At 44.9% G+C, this 25562-nt stretch overlaps 1 protein-coding gene across 2 annotated transcripts; it reads right to left on the reverse strand.

Annotated features, from left to right (window-relative positions):
- Window positions 1-367: 367 nt before the first annotated feature.
- YARS2 (tyrosyl-tRNA synthetase 2) lies at window positions 368-22868 on the reverse strand. Of its 2 annotated transcripts, XM_066258089.1 has the most exons (5): window positions 22066-22868; window positions 21089-21256; window positions 3906-4061; window positions 3072-3242; window positions 368-699 (listed from the first exon to the last, which is right to left on the reverse strand). In XM_066258089.1, exons 1-5 carry the CDS (start codon window positions 22845-22847, stop codon window positions 540-542), a joined length of 1437 nt encoding a protein of 478 aa, XP_066114186.1. In that variant the 5' UTR covers window positions 22848-22868; the 3' UTR covers window positions 368-539. The 2 variants fall into 2 exon arrangements, with proteins under 2 accessions (XP_066114186.1, XP_066114187.1); XM_066258090.1 differs by lacking the exon at window positions 3906-4061.
- Window positions 22869-25562: the final 2694 nt, after the last annotated feature.

Raw genomic sequence — 25562 nt, forward strand, 5'->3', positions numbered from 1 at the left:
TTTTGTTTTTTTACTTTAAAATAAGATATGTGCAGTGTGCATAGGGATTTGTCCATAGTTTTTTTTATAGTCCGGCCCTCCAACGGTCTGAGGGACAGTGAACTGGCCCCCTGTGTAAAAAGTTTGGGGACCCCTGGTATAGATACTAGCAAGATCTGAGATACATATACTTGATATAAAACTACCCATAATCTCTTATAATACCTCCTTTTCATTGTTGCTCCTCATGTCTAAGAAGGATAGGATTATAAAGATGGCATTTAGTTTCTTCATGAGATAGACTTTTTAAAACAAATTAACCTTAGAAATCATGGTTTTCTATGGTAGTCCTTAATGCTTAAGGATTCAGAAATAAAATATCCCATAATTACACAAACAATTATTTATTGACCAGTCAAAAAACAAAATTACACTGTGAGGCCCAGAGTACACTCCATTCTCTTGATGTGCACAGGTGAAGGTGTAAGATCTGGAGCCAACTTTTCGTACATCTTGACAATGAATGACGGATAAGTCTGAATCACCTGAGTGATTTTTCATCATAGCTGAAGCCATTTTATGATGTAAAAATTCCTTTTTCCTATTTTAAGTAATGAAAGCCCATTCTTAAGAATATGTTGTCCAATGACTAAAACACTCTCAGGATTTGTTACTTGTCTGTGATTTATACTGACTCCGCCTTCTGTTATCATCCGATACCTAAAAATAGAAATGTTTAGTAACTAGATAAAGCCAATCACTGTTGATCTCTCTTATAATACAAACACATCATTACAATATTTCTAAATCTCAGAGGCTCTCCAGTTGAGACCTTTTAGCACTGAATTTATCTCCACATTTACTAGATTTGCCTTCCTTTAATGCTCTTGTAAAGGAGCAGGTTTAAGGCATAACAGGTTTCTTGTTTTGTGAACAAAGAGAGCTAGGATATCTCAGCTCTTGATAGAACTGTTCAGTGGATAATGGTTTAAAAAGGAAGTGAACTGGAATAATGGAGGATCACTTTCTGGAAGGTGCCCTCTACCTTGGGGGGTGGGGGCAGAAGAGAAACCTCCAGAGCAGTGCTGCTTTTTAATGAGCTACCTGTGAGACACAAGTCACAATTATGGAAGACTTCAATGTCATTGACAGGTTCTTGGGAACTGGTTTTAAGGGAAACAATACATAAGGGAACCAAATGTTACCACAGGCTGACTGATTATAAGAGAGTCCTATGGCATATTTCTGGTCACAAAAATAGCATAAAATTTTAAAGACTGGACTGGAAATTTTCCTGAAAGAAGAGTCCTGAAACTGGGAGAGTAGGTAACAGTTATTTCCACAAACAGGGTGGGGAGGCATGGGAGGAACTAGAAAGAGGTGAGATTTCAGTAGAAAGGAGGGCTGGAGAGGAAAGCCCCGGAAGTCCTCCTGCAAGGCAACTGCTGGGCTTCTCTTAGCTGAACATTTTACCAAATAAAATTAAGAATCGAGTACTAGGCATGGTTTTACCTCAACAGTAAAAGATTTAAGGACAGATTTCTTACTCCTAGGAAGTGTTACTTTAGGCTGTTTGCTATAGTTTCCAGATATGGTCTACATTTTGTTTAAATGCACAAGCCAACTTTGTTTAACTTATACAATCTAAAAAATGTAATCATTACTTAGAACTCTGGCTAAATCAGATATGGTGTCATCTTAGGTAATAGTAAAACTTCCGGTATCAGTAAATAAACCACTAGGACAGTTCAGAAGGGGAAGAAAATTGCTTCCACAGTGAGGAAAATTCTTAGAACTACTGACTCACTGTGGGGAGGTGTATGACATCACCCTCAACCCAGGGAATAGTAAGTAAATAATTAGGAAGTCAATAAGGTGGAGTGGAAGGTGATACAAGGAGAGACAAAGGCTATTTTCTCTGTATAGAGAAATCTAAGGTTCTTTAGGATAGAAGCAAATAATCCAAAACAATTGAAAAGAAACCTCCCCACCAACTATAATACAACAAATGTCCTTCATAACCATGAGCATGGACTGATAACTATATTTAGCTTATGCTTGAACTCCTGCAGATGAGTGACTCAGGGTTTTCTGGTTACCTAATGCTTCTCCTTCTCCAACAGTTTCATGTATAACTGGATAAACAACAAACATAAACCTTTTTGTGGGATACCTTATTTCTTAATAATGCCACATAACAGGAACTTAAATATTCTACCTGCTTCCTAAATTGAGAAAATTCACAGGAGGAAAAACTGTATGTAGTTGGTAAGTCTTATTTACTTTTTAATTTTTCTTAAGTGAGAAGTGGGGACAGACTTCCACATGCACCCCAACCGGATCCACCTGGCAAGCCCCTTATGGGGCAATGCTCTGCCCACCTGGGGCCACTGCTCTGTTGCATAGCAACTGAGGTATTTTAGCACCTGAGGTGAGGCCATGGAGCCATACTCAGTGCCCGGGGCCACCTTGCTCCAACTGAGCCATGGCTGTGGGAGGAGAAGAGAAGAGAAGAGGGGGAAGGGTGGAGAAGCAGATGGTCGCTTCTCCTGTGTGCTCTGACTGGGAATCAAACCTGGGACATACACACACCAGGCTGACACTCTCAATGAGCCAACCAGCCAGGGCCTATAATAATAGTCTTATCAAGTTACACTGTATACTTATTCATTTTCAGAAATTCAACTAAATTTCAAATAGGTTGGACAACCCTTCTACTCCCCCAAATAAAGAGGATCTAGACTGAACATGAGAAGGTTTATATGAATCTGTCCATGTGTTCTTGTGATCTCAAATTGTGACCATCCCTGAGCCGACCGATCCCAGTGTATTTACTGAATATACTGATCCCTTAAACGCAAGCCTTTTCAATGTAGGAGGAAAAACTGACCCAGTAAGATTTAAGAAACAGTATAGTATTACTAGACTTCATAGAAAATTTAAGCTATTTTTCTCAGACTAACCTAACTTTTGGAGGGAATGAGATGCCATTAAAGCACTCTCAGGAAAAAACCCCTCTCTGAAAACACATCCTCTGAATTTTAACATTTAATATGGAATTAACTATAAATCTGAAAGTTAAATAATCTTACCCCCGGGGACCATCTGGAATGGCATTTGCTTTGCGGCATGTATCTAGGACACTTGTTCCAGGGTCAAGAACTAATTCAGAAAATGAAGCTTCTTTAAACAGCTCTTTTAACTCTTGATCAGACATGAGTTCCAGTGCATCTATGCTGCTGTGGTAAAGGGCTTGTGTACACCTGAAAAACAGTTTGAGAATACCGTGTGAGCGCTCGTTCAGACACATTTTCTAATACCCAGTAACCAGTTATGAAGTACCCATTACATTCTAGGCTGCAAGATTTTGAAACAGCAACTTTTTTTTTTTTAATTTTTCTGAAGCTTGAAACGGGACGCAGTCAGACAGACTCCCACATGCGCCCAACTGGGGTCCACCTGGCACGCCCACCAGGGGGCGATGCTCTGCCCATCGGGGCGTCGCTGTTGCGACCAGAGCCACTCTAGCGCCTGGGGCAGAGGCCGAGGAGCCATCCCCAGCGCCCGGGCCATCTTTGCTGCAATGGAGCCTTGGCTGCGGGAGGGGAAGAGAGAGACAGAGAGGAAGGAGAGGGGGAGGGGTAGAGAAGCAGATGGGCGCTTCTCCTGTGTGCCCTGGCCAGGAATCGAACCCGGGACTTCTGCACGCCAGGCCGACGCTCTACTACTGAGCCAACCGGTCAGGGCTGAAACAGCAACTTTTATGTTTTATAATTTATAAACTTAATTCAGGATCATCTTTCTTTACAGTAAAGAGAGGCTATTTTAAAGCAGTTAAGGCACACACTGGCAATCCTTGTTAGTGAAAAAAGACAACTTAAAGCAGTGCGGCTGGAACTTCATCAGGTGTTATTCTAAAAGGCCACCTTTTAGCAGCATCCAGCCCTTCCTGTCCATGAACGAGCTTTGTGACCTCTGCTGCAAGTCGTTTCTGAGGACCCCGCTTTTCCGGCTCTTTGACATGCAGCTGCATTATGTGTTCAATCTCCGGGAGGGGCAGGAAAGTGAAGAGCTTCAGGTGTCTTTGGGACAAAAAACAAAATGTTCGAGTTATACCACATACTTAATTTTTTATCTCCAGCACCGTTTTCCTTTAAATTTACTTATTTATTTAAAAAGGATTTATTGATTGATTTTACAGAGGGGTGGGGAAGCAAGAAGCAACTTATACTGTAGTTGCTGCACTTCAGTTCATTGCTTGCTTGTTGCTTGTCTATGTGCCTTGACTGGGCGAGCCCAGGGTTTCAAACCGGAGACCTCAGTATTCCAGGTCGATGCTCAATCCACTGCGCCACCACAGGCCACGCTACATTTATTTTTAATTGCGAAATATAACAATTATGTAGAAATGTACTGAACATAAGACAATCATACAAATGCCACCTGGACTGAAGTGTTATTATTTTGCTGTCTTTGTTTCAGATCTATCTTCTGAGTCAAAAATGACAGGTGCAGATGAAGGCCCCAACCCCATCATACTCCTCTTGCCCTTAATGATAACCACCAATCTAAACTTGTGTGCGTCCTTCACAAGCATGTCTTTATACTTTTTTTTCTTTTACAGAGACAGAGAGAGGAACAGACAGGGACAGACAAGAACGGAAAGAGATGAGAAGCATCAATTATTAGTTTTTCGTTGTGACACCTTAGTTGTTCATTGACTGCTTTCTCATATGTGCCTTGACCGCGGGCCTTCAGCAGACCGAGTAACCCCTTGCTCGAGCCAGTGACCTTGGGTCCAAGCTGGTGAGCTTTGCTCAAACCAGATGAGCCCGCGCTCAAGCTGGCAACCTCAGGGTCTCGAACCTGGGTCCTCTGCATTCCAGTCCAATGCTCTATCCACTGCGCCACCACTTGGTCAGGCTATACTTTTCTTTTCTCTGTTATGTACCCATAAGTAAAAACTGGCAGATATTTAAAAACTGGCAGATATTTTATATGTATTCTTTTTAATATTTTCTTTAGTGAAAAACAGAAAAGTAAACAAATCACGCATAGCTTCATGTAAACATAAAGCAGATGTTTACATAGATATACACTGCCCCACCCCAGACCAACTGGATCACCCCCTCCCATACCTCCACGTCAACACGCTTCTGCCTTTCATGGTAAACACTTCCTTCTTTTTCTTCACTTGGTTCTGCCTGTTTTTAGACTTTCTATAAAAACAGGCAGACAGAGCCATGTTGTATACAGCTGTTGTATGCAGCATTCCATGCTATGAATAATTCATAATGTAATTTATTCTACTTTGGATGTTCGTGTTGTTTCTACTCATGGACAATTGCTAATAACGCTATGAATATTCCCATATATTTCTCTTGGTGTACAACATACTCCTATTTCTGTTGGGAACGTGCCCAAGAACTGCTGGATCACAGGTTATGTGCATATTCAGCATTCGCAGTCATAGCCACATATCTTAGCGAAGTGGTTCTATAACTGTACTTTAAGTGCCGGACAGTCAGCCTTTGATTGCCAAAGTATCCATGTCAAAGACATCCACTTTTAAAATTTTTTTAATTGTATTTATTGGGATGCCAATTAATAAAACTATATAGGACAGCCCTGGCCGGATGGCTCAGTGGTAGAACATTAGCCAGATGTGTGGAAGTCGATTCCTGGCCAGGGCACACAGGAGAAGTGCCCATTTGCTTCTCCACCCTTCCCCCTCTCCTTCCTCTCTGTATCTTTTCCTCTCCTGCAGCCGAGGCTCCATTGGAGCAAAGTTGGCCCAGGCGCTGAGGATGGCTCCATCGCCTCTGCCTCAGGTGCTAGAATGGTTCCAGTTGCAACAGACCAATGCCCCAGATGGGCAGAGCATTGCCCCCTAGTGGGCATGCCGGGTGGATCCCGGTTGGGCACATGCAGGAGTCTGTCTCTGACTCCCTGCTTCCCACTTCAGGAAAAAAAAAAAAAAAAGTAAATAAATAAATAAAACTATAGAGGTTTCAGGAGTACAAGTCTATAATACATCCTCTGTATATTTGTATTTTGTGTTTATCACCCCAAGCCAAGTCTCCTGTCACCATTTATCCCCCTTTACCCTCTTCTACCTCTCCATACCCCCTTTCCTTCTGCTAATCACCATATACCACAGTGTTGTCTGTGTTTATGGGTGGTGGTTGTTTTTGTTGTTGTTGTTAATCCCTTCACCTTTTCCACCCATCCTCCCAACCACCTCCCCTCTGACAGTTTGTTTTCTGTATCTGAGTCTCTTTGTTTTGTTTATTTTGCCCATTAGATTCCACATATAACTGAAATCACATGGCATCTGTCTTTCCTTGACTGGCTTATTTCACTTAGTATAATACTCTTTAGGTCCATCCATGCTGTTGCAAAAGGTAAGATTGCCTTTTTTTTACAGCCACATAGTATTCCACTGTGTGAATGTACCACACTTTTTTATCCACTCATCTACTAATGGACATCTGGGCTGCTTCCAAATCTTGGCATTGTAAATATTGTCAATAACACTGCAATGAAATAGGAGTGTATATATTCTTCAAATCTGTGTTTTGAATTTCTTCAGCTATGTTCCCAGAAGTGGAATTGCTAGGTAAAAAGGCAGTTCCATTTTTAATTTTTTGAGGAAACTCCATACTGTTATCCACAGTGGCTGCACCAGTCTGCATTCCCAGCAACAATGCATGAGGGTTCCCTTTTCTCCACAACCTCACCAACATTTGTTGTTTGTTGATTTATTGCTAATAGCCATTCTGACAGGTGTAATATCACATTATAGTTTTATTTTTTTTTTGTATTTTTCCAAAGTTAGAAGTGGGGAGGCAGTCAGACAGACTCCCACATGCGCCTGACTGGGATCCGCCGGCATGCCCACTAGGAGGCGATGCTGGGCCCATCTGGGCCGTTGCTCTGCTGCAACCAAAGCCATTCTAGCACCTGAGGCAGAGGCCATAGAGCCGTCCTCAGCGCCCAGGCCAATTTTGCTTCAGTGAAGCCTTGGCTGCAGGAGGGCAAGAGAGAGACAGAGAGGAAGGAGAGGGGGAGGGGTGGAGAAGCAGATGAGCGCTTTTCCTCTGTGCACTAGCTAGGAATCAAACCTGGGACTTCCACACGCCAGGCCAACACTCTATTGATGAGCCAGCCGGCCAGGGCCTCACATTGTGGTTTTAATTTGCATTTCTCTGAAGATTAGTGATGCTGAACTTCTTTTCATATAACCCCTGGCATATGCATGCCCTCTTTGGAAAAGTGTCTTTTTGGAGAAGTGTCAGGTTCTATTCCCATTCTTAAAAAATTTATGCACTGATTTTAGAGACAGAGAGAGGAAGGGAAAGAGGGAGGAAAGGGGGGAGGAGAAAGGGAGAGAGGGAGGAAGAGAAGGAACGAGAGAGGGAGAGGAGGAAGAAAGGAGGGAAAGGAGGGAGGAAGGGTCAGGGTCCTTTGGCCATTTTTTAATTGAATTGTTTGTTTTTCTGGTGTTAAGTTGAATAACTTACTCATAAATTTTGGATATTATCCTATATTAGATGTATCATTGGTGAATATGATCTCCTACTCAGTGGGTTGTCTTTTCATTTTATTTGATGGTTTCCTTTGCTGTGCAAAACCTTTTTAATTTGATACAGTCCCATTTATTTATTTATTTTTTGTTTTCCTTGCCAGGAGACGTAGAAAAAATATTGCTACAAGAAATGCCTGAGATGAATTTAATTGATATCTTCAGAGTATTTCACCACAAAGCAGAGTACATAAATATTCTTTTCAAGTTCACATGGAACATTTTCTAGGATAGACCAAATGTTAGGACACAAAGTGAGCCTCCATAAACTTAGGACTGAATTCCTACCAAGCATCTTCTCTGAACATAATGGTATAAAACTAGAAATCAATCAAAAGAAGAAAACTGAAAAATACACAAAGCCATGGAAGCTAAATAACATGTTACTAAATAATGAATGGGTAAACAATGAAATCAAGGAAGAAATCAAAAGATACCTTGAAACAAAGGAAAATGAGACTACAACCACCTAAATCTACGGAACACAGTGAAAGCAGTCCTAAGAGGAATATTCATAGCATCACAGGCCTATCTCAAAGAACAAGAAAAATCTCAAACAATCTAACTTTACACTTAAAGGGAATAGTGGCCCTGGCCGGTTGGCTCAGTGGTAGAGTGTCAGCCTGGCATGCAGAAGTCCCAGGTTCGATTCCCGGCCAGGGCACACAGGAGAAGCACCCATCTGCTTCTCCACCCCTCCCCCTCTCCTTCCTCTCTGTCTCTCTCTTCCCCTCTCGCAGCCAAGGCTCCATTGGAGCAAAGATAGCCTGGGCGCTGGGGATGGCTCCTTGGCCTCTGCCCCAGGCGCTAGAGTGGCTCTGGTTGCAACAGAGCGACGCCCCGAAGGGGTAGAGCATCGCCCCCTGGTGGGCAGAGCTCCCCGTTTCCATCTTCAGAAAAATACAAAATAAAATAAAATAAAATAAAATAAAATAAAATAAAGGGAATAGTGAAGAACAACAAATTAAGCCCAAATTGAGAAGAAGAAAATAATATTTTTTATAAATAAACTAGAGTCTTAAAAAAACAAAAGGATCAATGAAACCAAGAGCTGGTTCTCTGAAAAGATAAACAAGATTGACAAACCTTGAACCAAATTCATCAAGAAAAAAAAAAAGAGGACCTAGATAAATAAAATCAGAACTAAAAAGAAGAAAAAACTGACTCCACAGAAATACAAGGAATTGTAAGAAAGTACTACGAACAATTATATGCCAACAAATTCAACAAGCTGGACAAAATGAACAAAATCTTTAAAACATAAAATGTTTTGCTTTTTTTTGTACTTTTCTGAAGTTGGAAACCGGGATGCAGTCAGACAGACTCCCGCATGCACCCGACCGGGATCCACCGGCATGCCCACCAAGGGGGCGATGTTCTGCCCATCTGGAGCGTCACTCTGCCGCAATCAGAGCCACTCCAGCACCTGGGGCAGAGGCCACAGAGCCATCCTCAGCGCCCGGGCAAACTCTGCTCCAATGGAGCCTCGGCTGCAGGAGGGGAAGAGAGAGACAGAGAGGAAGGAGAGGGGGAGGGGTGGAGAAGCAGATGGGCGCCTCTCCTGTGTGCCCTGGCCGGGAATCGAACCCGGGACTCCCGCATGCCAGGCCGACTCTCTACCACTGAGCCAACCGGCCAGGGCCAAAACATAAAATCTTATAAAACTAAGTTAAGAAGAAAATCTGAACACACCAATTATAACTAACAAAATTGAAGCAGTAATAAAAAAAACTCCCAATAAAAGTCCTGAGCTGGATTAATTTACAGATGAATTTCAGTAAACATTCAAAGGACTAACACCTATCCTTAAACTATTCCAAAAAATTCAAGAAGAGGAAAGAGTCTCAAGCTCGTTGTATGAGGCCAGCAGTATCCTAGTTCTAAACCAGCTAAGGACAGTACAAAGAAAGAAAACTATAGGCCAGTATTCCTGATGAACACAGATGCAAAAATCCTCAATGAAATCTTAACAAATCAAATTTAGCAGTATATTCAAAAGATCATACACACAATCAAAGTGGAATTTATTTTGGGGATGCAACACTGTACAATATCCACAAATCAATAAATGTAATATACCACATAAACAAAATAAAGGATAAAAATCACATAATCATATCAATAGATGCAGAAAAAAACATTTAATAAAATCCAGCACCCATTTATAATAAAAACTCTCAGCAAAGTGGGAATAGAAGGAACATACCTCAACATAATTTTATATATGACATATATGACAAGCCCACAGTCAACATCATACTCATTGGGCAAAAACTAAAAATATTTCCCTTACGATCAAGAACAAAACAGGGATGTCCGCCTACACTACTCCTATTCAACACAGTACTGAAAACCCTAGCCAAAGCAATCAGACAAAAAGAAATAAAAGATATCTATATTGGAAAAAAAAAGTAAAACTATCACAATTTGCAGATAACATGATATTGTAAAGAACCCAAAAGATTCCACCAAAATACTATTAGAACTGATAAATGGCCTAACCAGGCGGTGGCAGAGTGGATAGAGCGTCAGACTGGGATGCAGAGGACCCAGGTTCAAGACCCTGAGGTTGCCAGCTTGAGCACAGGCTCATATGGTTTGAGCAAAGCTCACCAGCTTGGACCCAAGGTTGCTGGCTCGAGCAAGGGGTTACTCGGTATGCTGAAGGCCCACAGTCAAGGCACATATGAGAAAGCAATCAATGAACTAAGGTGTCGCAACAAAAAACTGATGATTGATGCTTCTCATCTCTCTCCGTTACTGTCTGAAACTATCTATCCCTTTCTCTGACTCTCTCTGTCTCTGTTAAAAACAAAACTGGTAAATGAACTCAGTAAAGTAGTAGGATAGAAAATAAATCCAGAAATCAGTTGCATTTTTCTTTTTTGACAAAGACAGAGTCAGAGAGAGGATACAGACAGGGACAGACAGGAAAAAAGGGAGAAAGATGAGAAGTATCAATTCTTTGTTGTGGCTCCTTAGTTGTTCATTGATTGCTTTTTCATATGTGCCTTGACCGGGGGTAGGGGAGTGGGAGGGTGGGACCACAGCAGAGGGAGTGACCCCTTGCTCAAGGCAGCGACCTTGGGCTCATACCAGCAACCTTGGGCTTCAAGCCAGTGACCTTTGGGCTTGAGCCAGCGACCATGGGGTCATGTCTATGATCCCATACTCAAGGTAGCAGCCCTGAGCTCAAATTGGTGAGCCCGTGCTCAAGCCAGTGACCTAGGGGTTTCAAACCTGGGTCCTTTGTGTCCCAGTCCAATGCTCTATCCACTGCACCACTGCCTGGTCAGGCTTGATTGCATTATTTATTTATTTATTTATTTATTTATTTTTTACAGAGACAGTGAGTGAGTCAGAGAGAGGGATAGGCAGGGAAAGACAGACAGGAACGAAGAGAGATGAGAAGCATCAATCATTAGTTTTTCATTGTGTGTTGCAACACCTTAGTTGTTCATTGATTGCTTTCTCATATGTGCCTTGACCGCGGGCCTTCAGCAGACCGAGTAACCCCTTGCTCGAGCCAGTGACCTTGGGTTCAAGCTGGTGGGCTTTTGCTCACACCAGATAAGCCCACGCTCAAGCTGGCGACCTCGGGGTCTCGAACCTGGGTCCTCTGCATTCCAGTCCGACGCTCTATCCACTGCACCACCGCCTAGTCAGGCTTGATTGCATTTTTAAATCATTTTCTTTAATTTATTTTATTTATTCATTTTAGAGGAGAGAGAGAGAGAGAGAAGGTGGGGAGGAGCAGGAAGCTTCAACTCTCATATGTGCCTTGACTAGGCAAGCCCAGGGTTTCCTACCGGCAACCTCAGTGTTCCAGGTTGACGCTTTATCCACTGCGCCATCATAGGTCAGGCCAAGTTCTCCTTTTAGAAAGCCAGGTAACCTAGATAACTGATCACTTGACTGACTCCATGAAACCTCAGGCACCCCGTCTTGACCCCAATAAAGGCAGAGTCCCTGGTCCATGCTCCCTCCTCATCTGTATCCCTCAGAGCACTATGTACCCTCCAGGACTTCGAATAAATTTTGCTTTTCCAAAGTCTCCGGTGGTTGCTGCTGGGGTGGTCCAGCAACCATAATATGAACCATAAGGGCTGGTGCAGCCACAATACTGGCTCCTGTTGAGAGAATGTCTGAGAGGAGGGTGCTTACCACAAGCAGTATGGGCCCAGGTGAGCACCTGCAGGCATTTTTAGCCAACAGTATCGCGATCAATAGGCTGAGGCCAGCACAGCCACTGGTGTAACTGGCAGGGTTGTGTGACTGCACTCACAATGAACTGAGGGGAATGCCCCTCAGCCTTGCCTGGCTCACTAACTGGCTAGCCCAAGTGGGTGACACCCCTTCGAGAGGCAGCCTCGCTTGCCGGTATGTGCTTCTGCATTGCCTCTGCCACGTGTTACCTGTGGTATCTATCCCAAAATGTCACTGCTGCCATAAACTGCAGGGACCACAGAGCAGTGCGATCAGGACCATATGGTCTAACGAGATGATTAGACCATTAATTGGCTACTAATATACATGAGGGTTCTCCAGGCCTGGAGCTAAGTAAAGCTATTATCAGCCCCCAACCCCCAAGGAGAGCTTTGTGCTAAAGGCCTGAAGGAAAGGATACTCCAGTAAAGATGAGGGAGACCTCCCACCACCACCAGTGAGTGGTGAGTCACACCAGGACTGTGTCCCAACCTGGATGGGTCAGAGTCTTGCAACTGGATACTAATGGCACCACAAACGGGGAAATACAGCTGCGGCCTGTTACACCTGTGCGGCCACTGCATTTGCTGCTGTCCATCTTCGTGTCCCAACCCGATGGGATATCATGGATCCAATCCCTGGGTGATGTTGCTAAACAATTAATGGACAAACATAAACATCCCGAACATCTTGTGCCAGTGCCTCCTAAGACCCCGAGGAGAGCAGCTGCTCCCGACAAGGCAACCCCTCCAGGAGCTCCCGCACGTTGCTTAGTGCTGCCGTGTACCTACACACCAACTCTGTGTGAGACCCCAGCAAGGCCTGGCTCTCCCAAAGACCCTAGGGTACGGATCGCATGAGTAGAGACACACCCCATTCCTGGGGAGGTCAACAAGAGCACCCTGGAAAGACAGGAAGCCACTTATGAAGAAGGCTCACAGGGACATCTTCTACATACTTTTTTGGTAACAACACATAAAATTCAAGGAAATGAAAAAAATCATGAAGTAAAAAATAAAATCACAAATTATACCTTAAACTGTAATTCTAACATTCCTTAAAGATTTTGTACTGGGGGAAGGAGAGAAGGGAGCTGATTGGCTATTGCAGATTTTTGGGACTTAAATTGTTACTCAGGGCTGCCAAATTGCACCCAGTGGCTGGTATTTCTAATCTATAAACGTCTCTGAGATCCACCCAGGCTCTATGTCCGCTTCCTCTGAGATACCACATAACCGGAGCCCCCTTGGCTGTCCCCTACGTGGGCCAGACCAAAGCGACATGCACCATTAGGCACCTCTGCCACCAAGGGAGAAGCTGACAGGGTTACTGAGGCCTAGAGTGAGGACACAGAGAGAGAAAGGGAGGCAGAGGCCCCTAGAGTGGCTGACACGCACAGCAGGGCCTCCCCTCTCCTCACCTGGGTATTCCTGCCTGGCACTGAGCCCAGCCTTCCATCACAGTGGTCACTGCTAAGGCTCTCAGTGAATGGGGAACATTAGACGAGACCTATCTGCTCCTGTTCGAAATAGGCATGGTCCAGTGGTTTATCATTTCTATGACCTCAGTGACTCAAATGACCCTCTCCTCATTTCTAACCCTGAAGAAGCCCCATCCGACTGAGTCCAGAGAATTCTTTTTAGAAGATGCTCCCCCTAATTGTGGAAAAATGCTCCTTTTATTGGGACTTGAAAGGCATGTGAAAGGCACTGGAGAGCACTGACATGGTTGCTAGGCAGATACCCACTCAGACTCTCATACATGTCCAGTACTTCCAACTGACACTCCTACACCCCTGCTACCGCTAGGGGTCTTCCTTGAGCACATTTATCTCAATGAAAAGAGCTTTGCCTTCTTCCCCAAGAGACCCCCACCTAACCTAATTTTGCCCCTTATAGGAATACACAGGCTAATGTCCACTGGGAGTCAAAAAGCTTTGAGGTTCCTGCCTGACCAGGCGGTAGTGCAATGGATAGTGTCGGACTGGGATGCAGAGGACCCAGGCTCGAGACCCCGAGGTCGCCAGCTTGAGCGCAGGCTCATCTGGTTTGAGCAAAAGCTCAGCAGCTTGGACCCAAGGTTGCTGGCTCGAGCAAGGAGTTACTCGGTCTGCTGAAGGCCCGCGGTCAAGGCACATATGAGAGAGCAGTCCACTGACTGCAGTCCATTGACAAAAAACTAATGATTGATGCTTCTCATCTCTCTCCATTCCTATCTATCCCTCTCTGACTCTCTGTCTTTAAAGAAAAAAAACAAACCTTTGAGGTTCCTGAGCATTTACTCTCTGGATAGCCAGTCCCTAAACTCCAGGCTATAAAACTAGCCTTCTCCCAGCTACAGCCCCTCCTGCCACCTGTCACCTGGCCACAGAGCTGCCCTTCACCCTTCTCTACCCTCCAGAGGGCAGCCACCCAAGCTCTAACCTAGGAAACCAGCAGCTCCCAGCACTTGTCCCACCTCCCAGGGACCATCACCCTAAGCACTGTGCTAGCCCATTGGGACAATAAAAATGCAGTCCTTTTGGGCCCTTTTTGACACTGGGGCCTAAGTCACTGTTATTCTAGGCCAGGGGTAGTCAACCTTTTTATACCTACCGCCCACTTTTGTATCTCTGTTAGTAGTAAAATTTTCTAACCGCCCACCAGTTCCACAGTAATGGTGATTCATAAAGTAGAGAAGTAACTTGACTTTATAAAATTTATAAAGCAGAGTTACAGCAAGTTAAAGCATATAATAATAATTACTTACCAAGTACTTTATGTCGAATTTTCGCTAAGTTTGGCAGAATAAATCTTTATAAAACAATGTACTGTAGTTAAATCTATCTTTTTATTTATACTTTGGTTGCTCTGCTACCGCCCACCATGAAAGCTGGAACGCCCCCTAGTGGGCGGTAGGGACCAGGTTGACTACCACTGATCTAGGCAGTTTCTAAATTCTTATAAAGGGAGCCCTGCCTACAGAGCATCGCCAGTAAAATAATCAACGGTGTATAAATCCATTTGGACGCACTACTGGGACTGTTCACTCAGAGCCCTCTGAGGGTGGCCCCTTGGCTCTCTCTCTCTCCCTACTACAGGCATGGAAGCACTGACCACGCCATGCCATGTGGAGCAAGTCCAAGTTCTTCACTTCCTGGTGAGACTCACCAAAGGATGCTGGTGACTCTACTACTCCAGTCAAGTTGGTCCCCCCAATACCAAGTTAAATAGGGCACTGGAGGCCTACAACCTGTTATTAAAGATTTGCTTAGGATGGAAGTCATGATGCCCACAATCTCCCCTTTTAATAGCTCCATTTGGCTGATACTTAAACCAGCCACCAATGAATGGCACCTTGCCATTAGCTATCAAAACCTTACTGTTTAGGTTCCCCTGATTAAGGGTCCAATTTTTTTCTTTTTCTTTTTTACAGGGACAGAAAGAGTGAGTCAGAGAGAGGGATAGATAGGGACAGACAGCCAGGAACGGAGAGAGATGAGAAGCATCAATCATCAGTTTTTTGTTGCGACACCTTAGTTGTTCACTGATTGCTTTCTCATATGTGCCTTGACAGCGGGCCTTCAGCAGACCGAGTAACCCCTTGCTCGAGCCAGCGACCTTGGGTCCAAACTGGTGAGCTTTCCGCTCAAGCCAGACAAGACCACGCTCAAGCTAGCGACCTTGGGGTCTCGAACCTGGGTCCTCTGCATCCCAATCCGACACCTCATCCACCGCACCACCGCGTGGTCAGGCAAGGCTCCAATTTTTAATACAATAGAATTGATTGAGGACATACAATGGGCCCAAGGAACTTACTTTGTGGTGACTGACCTAACATATTCTGTTCCCACCATACAGAAAGCCAGGCCCAATTTGTGTCTTATTCTTCATTTTCTTAACTTCTGACAGGGCTTAATATCCTCTTATGTAGCTCCCAATGTGATATTTAAACAGCCTTGCAAATGCACAGAAACTCTACTGCCAAGACTGAAATACCTTACAACTGGAAAACGGTTTGGCAGTATCCTGATGACAGACTGAGGAAGCACACCCTCTGAGGAAGCAGTGTGGGCAGTTACACACCCTCCCGCCCCACCTACACCAGTATGGCTGGGCAGCTTCTCCTCACAAGATGCAAGGCCAAGCCTTATCAAGTTTCTGGGCATCATCTGGCTCTCTGAGGGCAAAGAAATCCCACCAACAATCAAAAAGGAGTTACTCACTATAAACCACCAACTATGCTCAGACAGGTACAACACCTATTAGGCATTTTCATGTTATGAAAGAAACACATTCTCATCTCTCACTGTTTGCCTTAGATACACAATCACAGGGAATGAAATGCAAGTCTGCCATCTCCCAGTGAGGCGAAGTAGTTGGGGACTGCAAGCCAACAGGGTCTTTGCAGTTTAGATTGTGGGGGGACAGGTGTGGGGGATTGGCAGTAAGCTGACAGTCTACTCAACCCCCCACCTCACATGCTTAGTGCAGTTGCTAAGGGCTATTTTTCTCCACACCTTCATGTTACCTGTGGTGCTGGTTTATACTCTCCTATCCCCCATGTCCCTCGGAAAGACTGGAGGCAGTTTCTCTTTACCCTTTGTTTTGTGAAGTTAAGATGTTATGTATGGTAGGGGTTTTCTGTACTTGGGAGAATTCTTGGATTGCCTTGGAATTGTGACTGTTTAAATGATACCTTTGATTTGCTAATGACTCACTTTGCCCTATAAATAAGGCAGGTAGGGGGGTAGGGGGGTGGGTACTCGCTCTTTGCAAGCCATCTTCTGCGTTGCAAAAAGTCCTCCCAAGCCCATCCTTTTTTCTCTTTAAGTCTATTTTCTTAATTCTACACCATTCCCCTCAGGACCTGAAATTAGTAGCCACGCTGGTGTGCGGCAGTGAGGCCCAACAGTGTGCCTTGAAAGTTGCCCAGCAGACAGTGCAATAAGCCTTGCCTTTGGTCACACCTGGTCTACATTCCAAGTCACTCCTGGCTATGTCTCCTGGAGTCTCTAGGCCAAACATGAGTCTACCTGATTTCCTATGAGGTTCTGGATTAAGCACCTACCCCCAACAACAGCCCCTGAGCACCAACTTTGGCATCTTACTGGGCTCTTTTAGAAACTGAGGCCCTGCCTGACCAGGTGCTGGCACAGTAGATAGAGTGACGGACTGGGATGCAGAGGACTCAGGTTTAAAACCCTGAGGTCGCCTGCTTGAGTGTGGGTTAATCTGGTTTGAGTAAATCTCACTGACTCGAGCCCAGGGTGGCTGGCTTAAGCAAGGGGTCACTCGCTCTGCTGTAGCCCCCTGGTCAAGGCACATATGAGAAAGCAATCAATGAACAACCAAGGTGCCACAACGAAGAATTGATACTTCTCATCTCTCTCTCTTCCTGTCTGTCTGTCCCTATCTGTCCCTCTCTCTGTGTCACCAAAAAATAAAAAATGAACTAAGTTGCCACAGCAAAGAATTGATGCTTCTCGTCTCTCTCCCTTCCTGTTTGTCTGTCCCTATCTATCCCTCTCTCTGACTCTGTCTTTTGTCAAAAGAAAAATAAAATAAAATAAAAAGAAGAAAAGAAAACTGAGGCCCTGACTGGCCAGTACTCCATACCCAAGTTCCTATAATACCCTGGGGTAGAGTTGGTTCCAGTAGTAGCCTGGCAAAGCCACTGATGCCTCCTTAGCAAAATGGAAATGGTACCTTAAAGAGGGCAAAATCTGATGTCAAGGCCTTTTCAAATTACAGGAGGATGTGGGCTCCTGCATGCTCAGCTCCCTGCTCCAGAGTCTGGCCGAGTTAGTGTCCAGGCTTGTTTCCTCCTCTGGCTGCTTGGGGAGCCTCGGGACCACTGTCTGGGAGGGACAGGGTGTCAGTGCTCTTCATCAGTGGCAGCTTACAGGGTGCAGCGTGCTGTGGCTATGGTATTCCACCCGGCCTCAGTTCCACTGGCAGAACTTATAGAGATGTTCACCTAGCCCTTAGGAGAGCAATAAACAGGGGCCTTTTGCAGATCCATATTTTTAGGCTCCTGGGCTACTGCTTACCACCTTGCAGCTCGGTCCGACCAATGGCTAAGGGACAATTTTCTCATATAAAAAAGACAAGCCCATTTGGGGTACCCACCTATGGAGAGGAGTCCCTAGTTCCTATCATGATGTTTTTGTTCACACTAACCACTCTATGTCAGAAGACATTTTCAACAACCTCATAGACTCCCTCGCTGAGCCCACCTCACTCTGCATGGTACAGACTCTTCAGGGTAGTAACCCTTCAACCAGTTTGAGAAATGGACCCCATGATCTCAGGCCACTGAGGAATTCATTGGGCTCAAATGAGAAGTTCATTGGGCTCAAATGAGGAATTCTAGGGCTCAAATGAAGGGACTCCTTTTCTCCTTGGTGGCAAAGTTATGACAGATGATTGCATTTTCTGTTCCCAAACCAAACAGTGGAAGCCATCCAGATGGTGACCTACTCCCTGGGGAGGATGTGTTTCCACTCCCGCTGGCAGACTGATTTCATCACCCACCGCCCTCCCTCTGCAGGGCTTTCCAGAAAGGCCTCCACAATCATTAAATACACACACGGGACTCCCCTTGGCGACTCCCACCCAGAATTGCTCTTAAAAACAGGCATACCTCATTTTATTGCACTTCACGAATGTTGTGTTTTGTTAGATATCAAAGGCAAGACCCAAACCAGCAAAGCAAACAAACAAAAAATCCAAAATTACTACATCTTTATTGTGGTGGTCTGGAACTGAACCCACAGCATCTTTTTTTTTTTCTTCTGAAGTTGGAAACGGGGAGGCAGTCAGACAGACTCCCGCATGTGCCCGACCGGGATCCACCTGGCATGCCCACCAGGGGGCAATGCTCTGCCCATCTGGAGCATTGCTCGCTTTGCAACCAGAGCCATTATAGCGCCTGAGGCAGAGGCCACAGAGCCATCCTCAGCGCCTGGGCCATCTTTGCTCCAGTGGAGCCTTGGCTGCGGGAGGGGAAGAGAGAGACAGAGAGGAAGGAGAGGGGGAGGGGTGGAGAAGCAGATGGGCGCTTCTCCTGTGTGCCCTGGCCGGGAATCGAACCGGGACTCCTGCACGCCAGGCTGACGCTCTGCCACTGAGCCAACCGGCCAGGGCCCCCACAGCGACTTTGAGGTCAGCTGTAATCACAAAATTCCTGGTGGACTGGCAGTTGAGAACCACTGCTCTGGACTGGAGATGACGGGCGTATCGCCAGGTCTGAGGCCTCAGATGGCCCGACTCCCTAGTCTACCTCAAACTTGGCAAAATGTTGAATGAAATAGGGACTATGACTTTTCAGGAACAATGAATTAAATATATCGCTCTGAATCTCGCTCAGGTGACTCACTGGAGTATTATTTTCCCGAATTTGAATAGTGTTTGCCTACTGACCCTACCCTATACCAAGATGTCTGTCAAACTGTGAGGATGTCCTCTGCCTGCTGCAGGGCACTACTGCATCAAATCTCCCCACTGTGGCAGGCCAACGTATGCATCTGGAACCAGACAGCTGCCCTACCTAGAAATGGCACCGTTTAGACTGCTTGCCCTCACTAGAATCATGGTGAGCTTGCACAAGGATTCCCAACCACGACTTCTGCTGGCCACCACTAGCCCCCGCCCCCAACACTAGCCCTGATACTCTCATGGCCTCTCCCACCACACTTCCCACCATCCTTTCCACAGGGCTGGCAAGACACTTCCCAAACACCACAGCCATTTACAGTCAGTGGGCGGGGTGGCTCCTCCCACACTGGAAATCGGAAATCGCGAGAGCCCCACCTTCAATGCTTTCCCTCCCGATCCATAGGGGATATTGTGGGTCTGTTTGCAGACCACTGTAACAAAGTGAATCATGATCTTTTTGCTGGTGGAGTCTTGCTTTCCATTTGTACAAACGCCACAGCCGTGAAGAACATTAAAGCGAGGCTTGCCTGTATTCAGATGACTCTATTTACCAAACGCTGTCTCTGTCAGGGCTTCCCTTCAGTTAGATGCCGTCACATTTTCCACCCCCGTCCCCCAAGGGATTGTTCTGTGCCCTCCTTGGGACCAGATGCTGCATGCACAGCGACGACTCAGCATCATCAATTCAAACCTATTTACATCAGATGGTCCAAGACATTAGTCTTTCACAATGAATGACCCAAATACATGAACAGATTCCCACAGATCACTAACTGCTTGCAATCTGAATTTGTTTGCAGAATTTTTTTTAAAGAAAAAAGGAATAATGGGCAGGTCAATTAAAGAAAGTTCATTCTGAACATCATATCCATTTTTTGAGCATCTCCTCCAGAATAATTTTGCCTTTTACTCTTTTTTTCTGGCCTTTCCTCCTCTTTTACATTTACCATGCAATTTGTGGTAATGATATCGGCAACCTGCAGAAGAATGGGTTCTGGAGTTGAAGTCAGATGATAAAAATTCAGTTCAGACCTGCATGTCTTTTCTTTAATTTTTTATTTTTCAGGCTGACGTGTGGTGGTGCAATGGATAAAGTGTTCACCTGGGACTCTGAGGTTGTTGGTTGGAAACCCTGGCCTTGCCTGGTCAAGGCACATGCAACAAGCAAGCGAGAAACAACTAAAGTGAAGCAACTACAAGCTGATACTTCTCACTCCCCCACTGCCCTGCTCTATAAAATCAATAAAAATCTTAAATTTTTTTATTATTTTTCAATTACAGTTAACATACAATATTACATTAGTTACGGGTGTGTACCCTAGTGGTTTCCTCAGTAGTGTTTCTGAATGTTCTGCAAGTCTTGCAAATTTAAAACTATTTCAAGAATTATTCCTAGATTATTTTGATGGTAGTCATATCAAAAATTTTATTTTTTTGAAAAATTTGGGTTTTTTTTTTGTTGCAGGTGTTTTTGTTTTCTTATTAATTTAGATTCTTCCAAGAGTTTAAGATAATGTGAATCAATGAGAAAATAATTTTTTAAAAAGCTCTTCAAAAGGTGTTTTTTGTTAAAGAAAAGGGACTTGACGGACAAAGATAAAATAAGGGTTAGTCACGTTTAAGATGAAAGAAGCAATAATGTCCTCACTACTTGCCAGATATAGATCATAACCTTGGCTCTAAGTTTTCAAGCTACCACAGTAGTTTTCTGCTTTAATCAACCAGAAGTGTTCAACTTAAAAAGTTAAATTACAGTGTTCTGTGATGAATCTGTTTATGCCTTCAATAGACTCTAAGTTAAAGAAAATATAAAAACTACAAAGCGTATGCAGATTCAATGCTAAAATTATTTCATAAGCTTATAAACACATTTTTTCTCAGCACACTATTAAGAACTTACCTTTCTACAGAATTATCTGGCTGCCTGACAAAGAATTGATACAATTCAAATGGAGATGTCTTATCTCTGCTCAGCCAAACAGCATTGCCAGCAGACTTGCCTAGTTTTGCTCCAGTTGTACTTGTAATTAGAGGAAGAGTGATTCCAAATACGTCTTCTCCAGTCATCCTATGCATAAAAAAAAACAAAAAACTTCATTATGTGTTCCAGGCACAGGTGGTGGCAGGTTCTGCTAATCACTCTTCAAATTTCAGTGTGGTCTGTTGTCCCAAGAAAATATCTGGAGTCTTGTCTCTTAACCGCTTTCACAGCATTCACTCTACTTTGGCATTTGTCGTTCTGAACTGCAACTGAACCAGTGACTCTGGGCAAGCCACGGAGGGGTGCTGCTTAACTAGGGCCTAGACATGTTTAAAAGCTGGGTAGGAAGAGGAGAGAGGTGTGGGTAGAGGGGGAAGTCTGGTGGAGCCACTAATGGAGAAAAATGAGTAGCTAGCCCTGTGGTTCATCCCTCTCAAGAAAATGCCATTAAAATCTACATCATTTGCCAAATTATTTGTAGTTGAAAACAACCTTCGGGTTGTCAACCAAGATGAGAAGCTTCACGGAAGTGCACAGCTAACGGAGAGGCTGCTCAAGGAGCTCTTATATGCGCTCAGGTATCAACAGTGAAAAGCAGTTTCTCAAGTTAGGAACAGAGCTACTTAGGGGAAGCAAAACATACAATCTGAATCCTGACTGGTGGTCTGTTTCCTGCAGAGCTCTAGAATACATCCCACACCTAATACTTCAATCCAGCCCTTCTGTTTTCATTAGTGAGAGATATGAACACCGTTACAGACCCATTATGAATGGAAATAAAAACCATGCCGGGCTTGAACGAAGCGCATCATTTCACAATCCTAATACTGCACCACAAGCTACTTCTTTGTAAATTATTTGGTCCCAGAATTTCCCCTGGGTCTAAAGACGCTTACTTGTGAATGAACTCATATCCCGACGTGATATTACCCAGCTGATCAGATCCACCCAGCTGGACGCGGCATCCATAACGCTGGAACAGGTAGTAGAAATCATAGGCCTGGAGCACCTGGTAGAAGAACTCGGACAAGCTCATGCCCTCGGGGCTCTTGAGCCGCGTCTGGACGCTCAGTCGGCTCAGCAGCGTGCCCATGCGAAAGTGGCCGCCCACTGCCGCCAGGAAGTCCACCAGGTGCTGCTTCTGGTACCAGGCCGAATTGTCCAGCACGGTGAAGCTGCCCCAGGTCTGTCCACTAGCGAAGAGCTGCTGGTGATTAGCCGCCAGGGTCTCGAGCCCCTGACGCAGGGCGCCCGCGTTGCTGCCCACACGCTCCGCGTCCAGCGCCTCGCGCTCCTTAGTGCGGCCGCTGGGGTCTCCCAGGCGCGCCGTGGCGCCTCCCACGAGCGCGATCACGTTGTGACCTGCTCGCTGGAAGTGAAACAAGCCCAGCAGCGCCAGCAGGTGCCCCACGTGAAGCGAGTCCGCGGTGGGGTCGAAACCGCAGTAGATGGTCTGGGGAAAGTTGCCCGCGATGCTGCGGTCGAAGAGCTCGGGGAGCTCGACCTTCGTCCCCTTCTCGGGGAAGAATTCCTTGAACAGACCCCGAGCCTTCTGCACCGCCAGCAACCCCTTAGCGCCCGAGTGGGTCTCTCGCAGCCCCGAGGACAAGGCTGTCAAGGGGTTTGGGGTACAAAACCACCGGCCCCAAGAGATGCACCGCAATATGGGCGCCACCATCTTGGTGGTGGCACGAAAGGAGTGCTGGGATCTCTGCCGCGCAGCTCAGCACCCGCCCCCTACAAACGCCTATCCAATTGGCTTCAGTGTTCATGTGCGCATGCTCGAGCAGAGCGGGCGGTTGCTTAGTTACGGAGCTGGCGCTCTAAGCTGTCATTGGCGTTCTAACTACTACAGGGAGGGTTTCGCTTAATGTCCAGTCATTTTAAATTCCATAAAACTTAATTATTCTTTTTGCAACATTGATGTGTTTATTATAATAGTTCCTCCCTTATAGGGATGTTGTGAAGATTAAGAATTAAAGTACGTGGCACATTGCATGCTACAAATATTAGTTTTTGTTTAAATTTCCACGTTAAAAAATTGATGCAAAGGTCCTTTGAATTTGTGTTTCTATACAAAAACTTGTTCGTAGAGGTTGTGAAGGGTTAGGAATTGGTTTAATTTCACGGAGAGATATGGAGTTGGCGTTGAGAGGCAAAAACACCTTTCTAATGATTCCTCAAGTACATAGATAAAAGTTCCTCAGCCTCCAGTATTCATCAGCTTTTCCAGCAGGTGGCAGTGTTGTCCAAGCTATACCGAGAGAAAATTTAGTAAAATGCAGAAAGCCCTGTTTTATTTAAGTTCAGGTAAGCAGGTGGGACATAGCTCAAGCATAAACGGATTCAAATTAGTAATCACATTGCTACAACATTGTCAGGTACTATCAGCACTCCACTCACTAAGGACAGGTTCTCATTGGCAGCTGATTGGCAGGGAATCAACTCCAAAACCCATTTTAGGAATGTCATTTCTAGAATTACTTTCAATACCGTCTTAGGTTGAGTTCCTTGGGAAACAGACTCAAATTTAGGGGGTTTTGTGCAGGAAGATTATGGGGGTGTGCTCTTGGGAACAACATTTGTAATGGAGTGATGGAAGCACTCCATTGGGAGAAATTGAACTGTGGACAGTAGGAGCCTCAGACGATACCATAGAAGGGCTCTGGAGCTGGGGTTGCATTCAGTCATCCTGAGTTGAGACAAGGGGGCAGGCCTTTGCACCCTAGCATTAGCCAGTTGTTAAATGTGGGATGCCTCTGGGGAAGGAGGCAAAACCTTGGGCAAAGCTTTGGCGGAGAGCAAGATGCAGAAGAGGACTCAGCCCCGGTGGTGTGGCTCATTGTTCAGAGCATCATCCAGATATGCTAAGGTTGCAGGTTCAATCCTCGGTCAGGGCACATACAAGAATCAACAAATGAATGCATAAATAAATGGAACAAGTCGATGTTTCTTTCTCTCCCTTTCTCTAAAACCAATTTTTTAAAAAAGAATAAAAGACTTAGCTGTGAGCCATTAGCGCTGATACTCTCAGCAGGTGGGAGACTGAATGTCTTGGTCCTGAAGCAGGGATCTGGGTCATGCTTCAAACCATTCCCTTCCTGGACCTTTCTACTTCTTAACGTTATAAAGTCATTTGAAAAAATGAAATATTTTTAAAATGAACTTATATGCATTTATAATTGCTAGTGAAGTAAATTTGTCATTACCAAGTGGTAATTTTGATAGGATTTTTAGATATTTATTCAATAAGCTATGTAACATTATCCCAAATGCTGAAGAAAATAAACAGGTCATCTTCTATCTCCAATACTGATATTCAAAATATCTTAAAATTTGCAATCCTGTTTATCTGTAACCTTATTTTACACCACTTTGGCCAGGGGTATATTTCATTTTGTATAGCAGGAAATTCTCCCAAGAACACAGCAAATGGTGCTTCTTGTTTAGTACCTGACACCCAGGAAGATTCAAACATTTTTAAGGAGGTATTTTTCTGCCTCACCAGGAAGTGGTTCAGTGGATAGAGAAAGCATTGGTCTGGGATACTAGGACCCAGGTTTGAAACCCCGAGGTCTCTGACTTGAGCGCAGGCTCACCAGCTTGAGCACGGGGTCTCAGGCTTGAATGCAGGATCATAGAAATGATCCCATGGTTACTGGCTTGAGCCCAAAAGTCATTGGCTTGAGCCCAAGGTCTCTCGCTTAAGCAAGGGGTCACTGGCTTGGCTGGAGCACCCCCACACACACCCCGGTCAAGGCACATATGAGAAAGCAGTCAATGGACAACTAAGGTGCCGCAACCCTGAGTTGGTGCCTCCTATCTCTCTCCCTGCCTGTCTGCACACTCCCCTTTGCCTCTGCTAAATGAAAAAAAAAGGGGGGGGGAGGTATCTTTTATTCTTGAGGTTTCTGGTTAATGTGACAGGTAACTTATCTGTGGCTTTTACAAGAATGTTAGTAATTTTATACCAGAAAGTATGACTTCATATTGCGGTTTAATTACTTAGCCACTTCAGGAAAACATACTTCTCCTTATAGAAACATGTACCTGTTTCAATATTATTTGATGGCCTAATCGGGAAGAATTTCAGTGGAAAAACAGAAAATTTATATATAGGACTAAATTTTATTATAAAGGTCTGGTACAAAAGTTAGTATCAGAGTAGGCTCTAAGAGTCTCAACAGTGGCTCAGTGATAGCAATGATTTTTTTTTTTTTTGTATTTTTCTGAAGCTGGAAACAGGGAGAGACAGTCAGACAGACTCCCACATGCACCCGACCGGGATCCACCCGGCACGCCCACCAGGGGCGACGCTCTGCCCACCAGGGGGCGATGCTCTGCCCCCCTCCAGGCGTTGCTTTGCCGCCACCAGAGCCACTCTAGCACCTGG

Source organism: Saccopteryx bilineata, chromosome 2, assembly GCF_036850765.1.
Source record: "Saccopteryx bilineata isolate mSacBil1 chromosome 2, mSacBil1_pri_phased_curated, whole genome shotgun sequence".
Taxonomy (NCBI): Eukaryota; Metazoa; Chordata; class Mammalia; order Chiroptera; family Emballonuridae; genus Saccopteryx; species Saccopteryx bilineata.

What these genes read in the sequence shown, in the direction of transcription:
- YARS2 (XM_066258089.1), bottom strand. Translation starts at nt 22,847, where the DNA reads ATGGTGGCGCCCATATTGCGGTGCATCTCTTGGGGCCGGTGGTTTTGT. An exon ending in GGATATGAGTTCATTCACAA is followed by an intron (nt 21,257 to 22,065) that starts GTAAGCGTCTTT and finishes TTTTATGCATAG; the next exon opens with GATGACTGGAGAAGACGTAT. An exon ending in ATTCCAGATGGTCCCCGGGG is followed by an intron (nt 700 to 3,071) that starts GTAAGATTATTT and finishes TTCTATTTTTAG; the next exon opens with GTATCGGATGATAACAGAAG.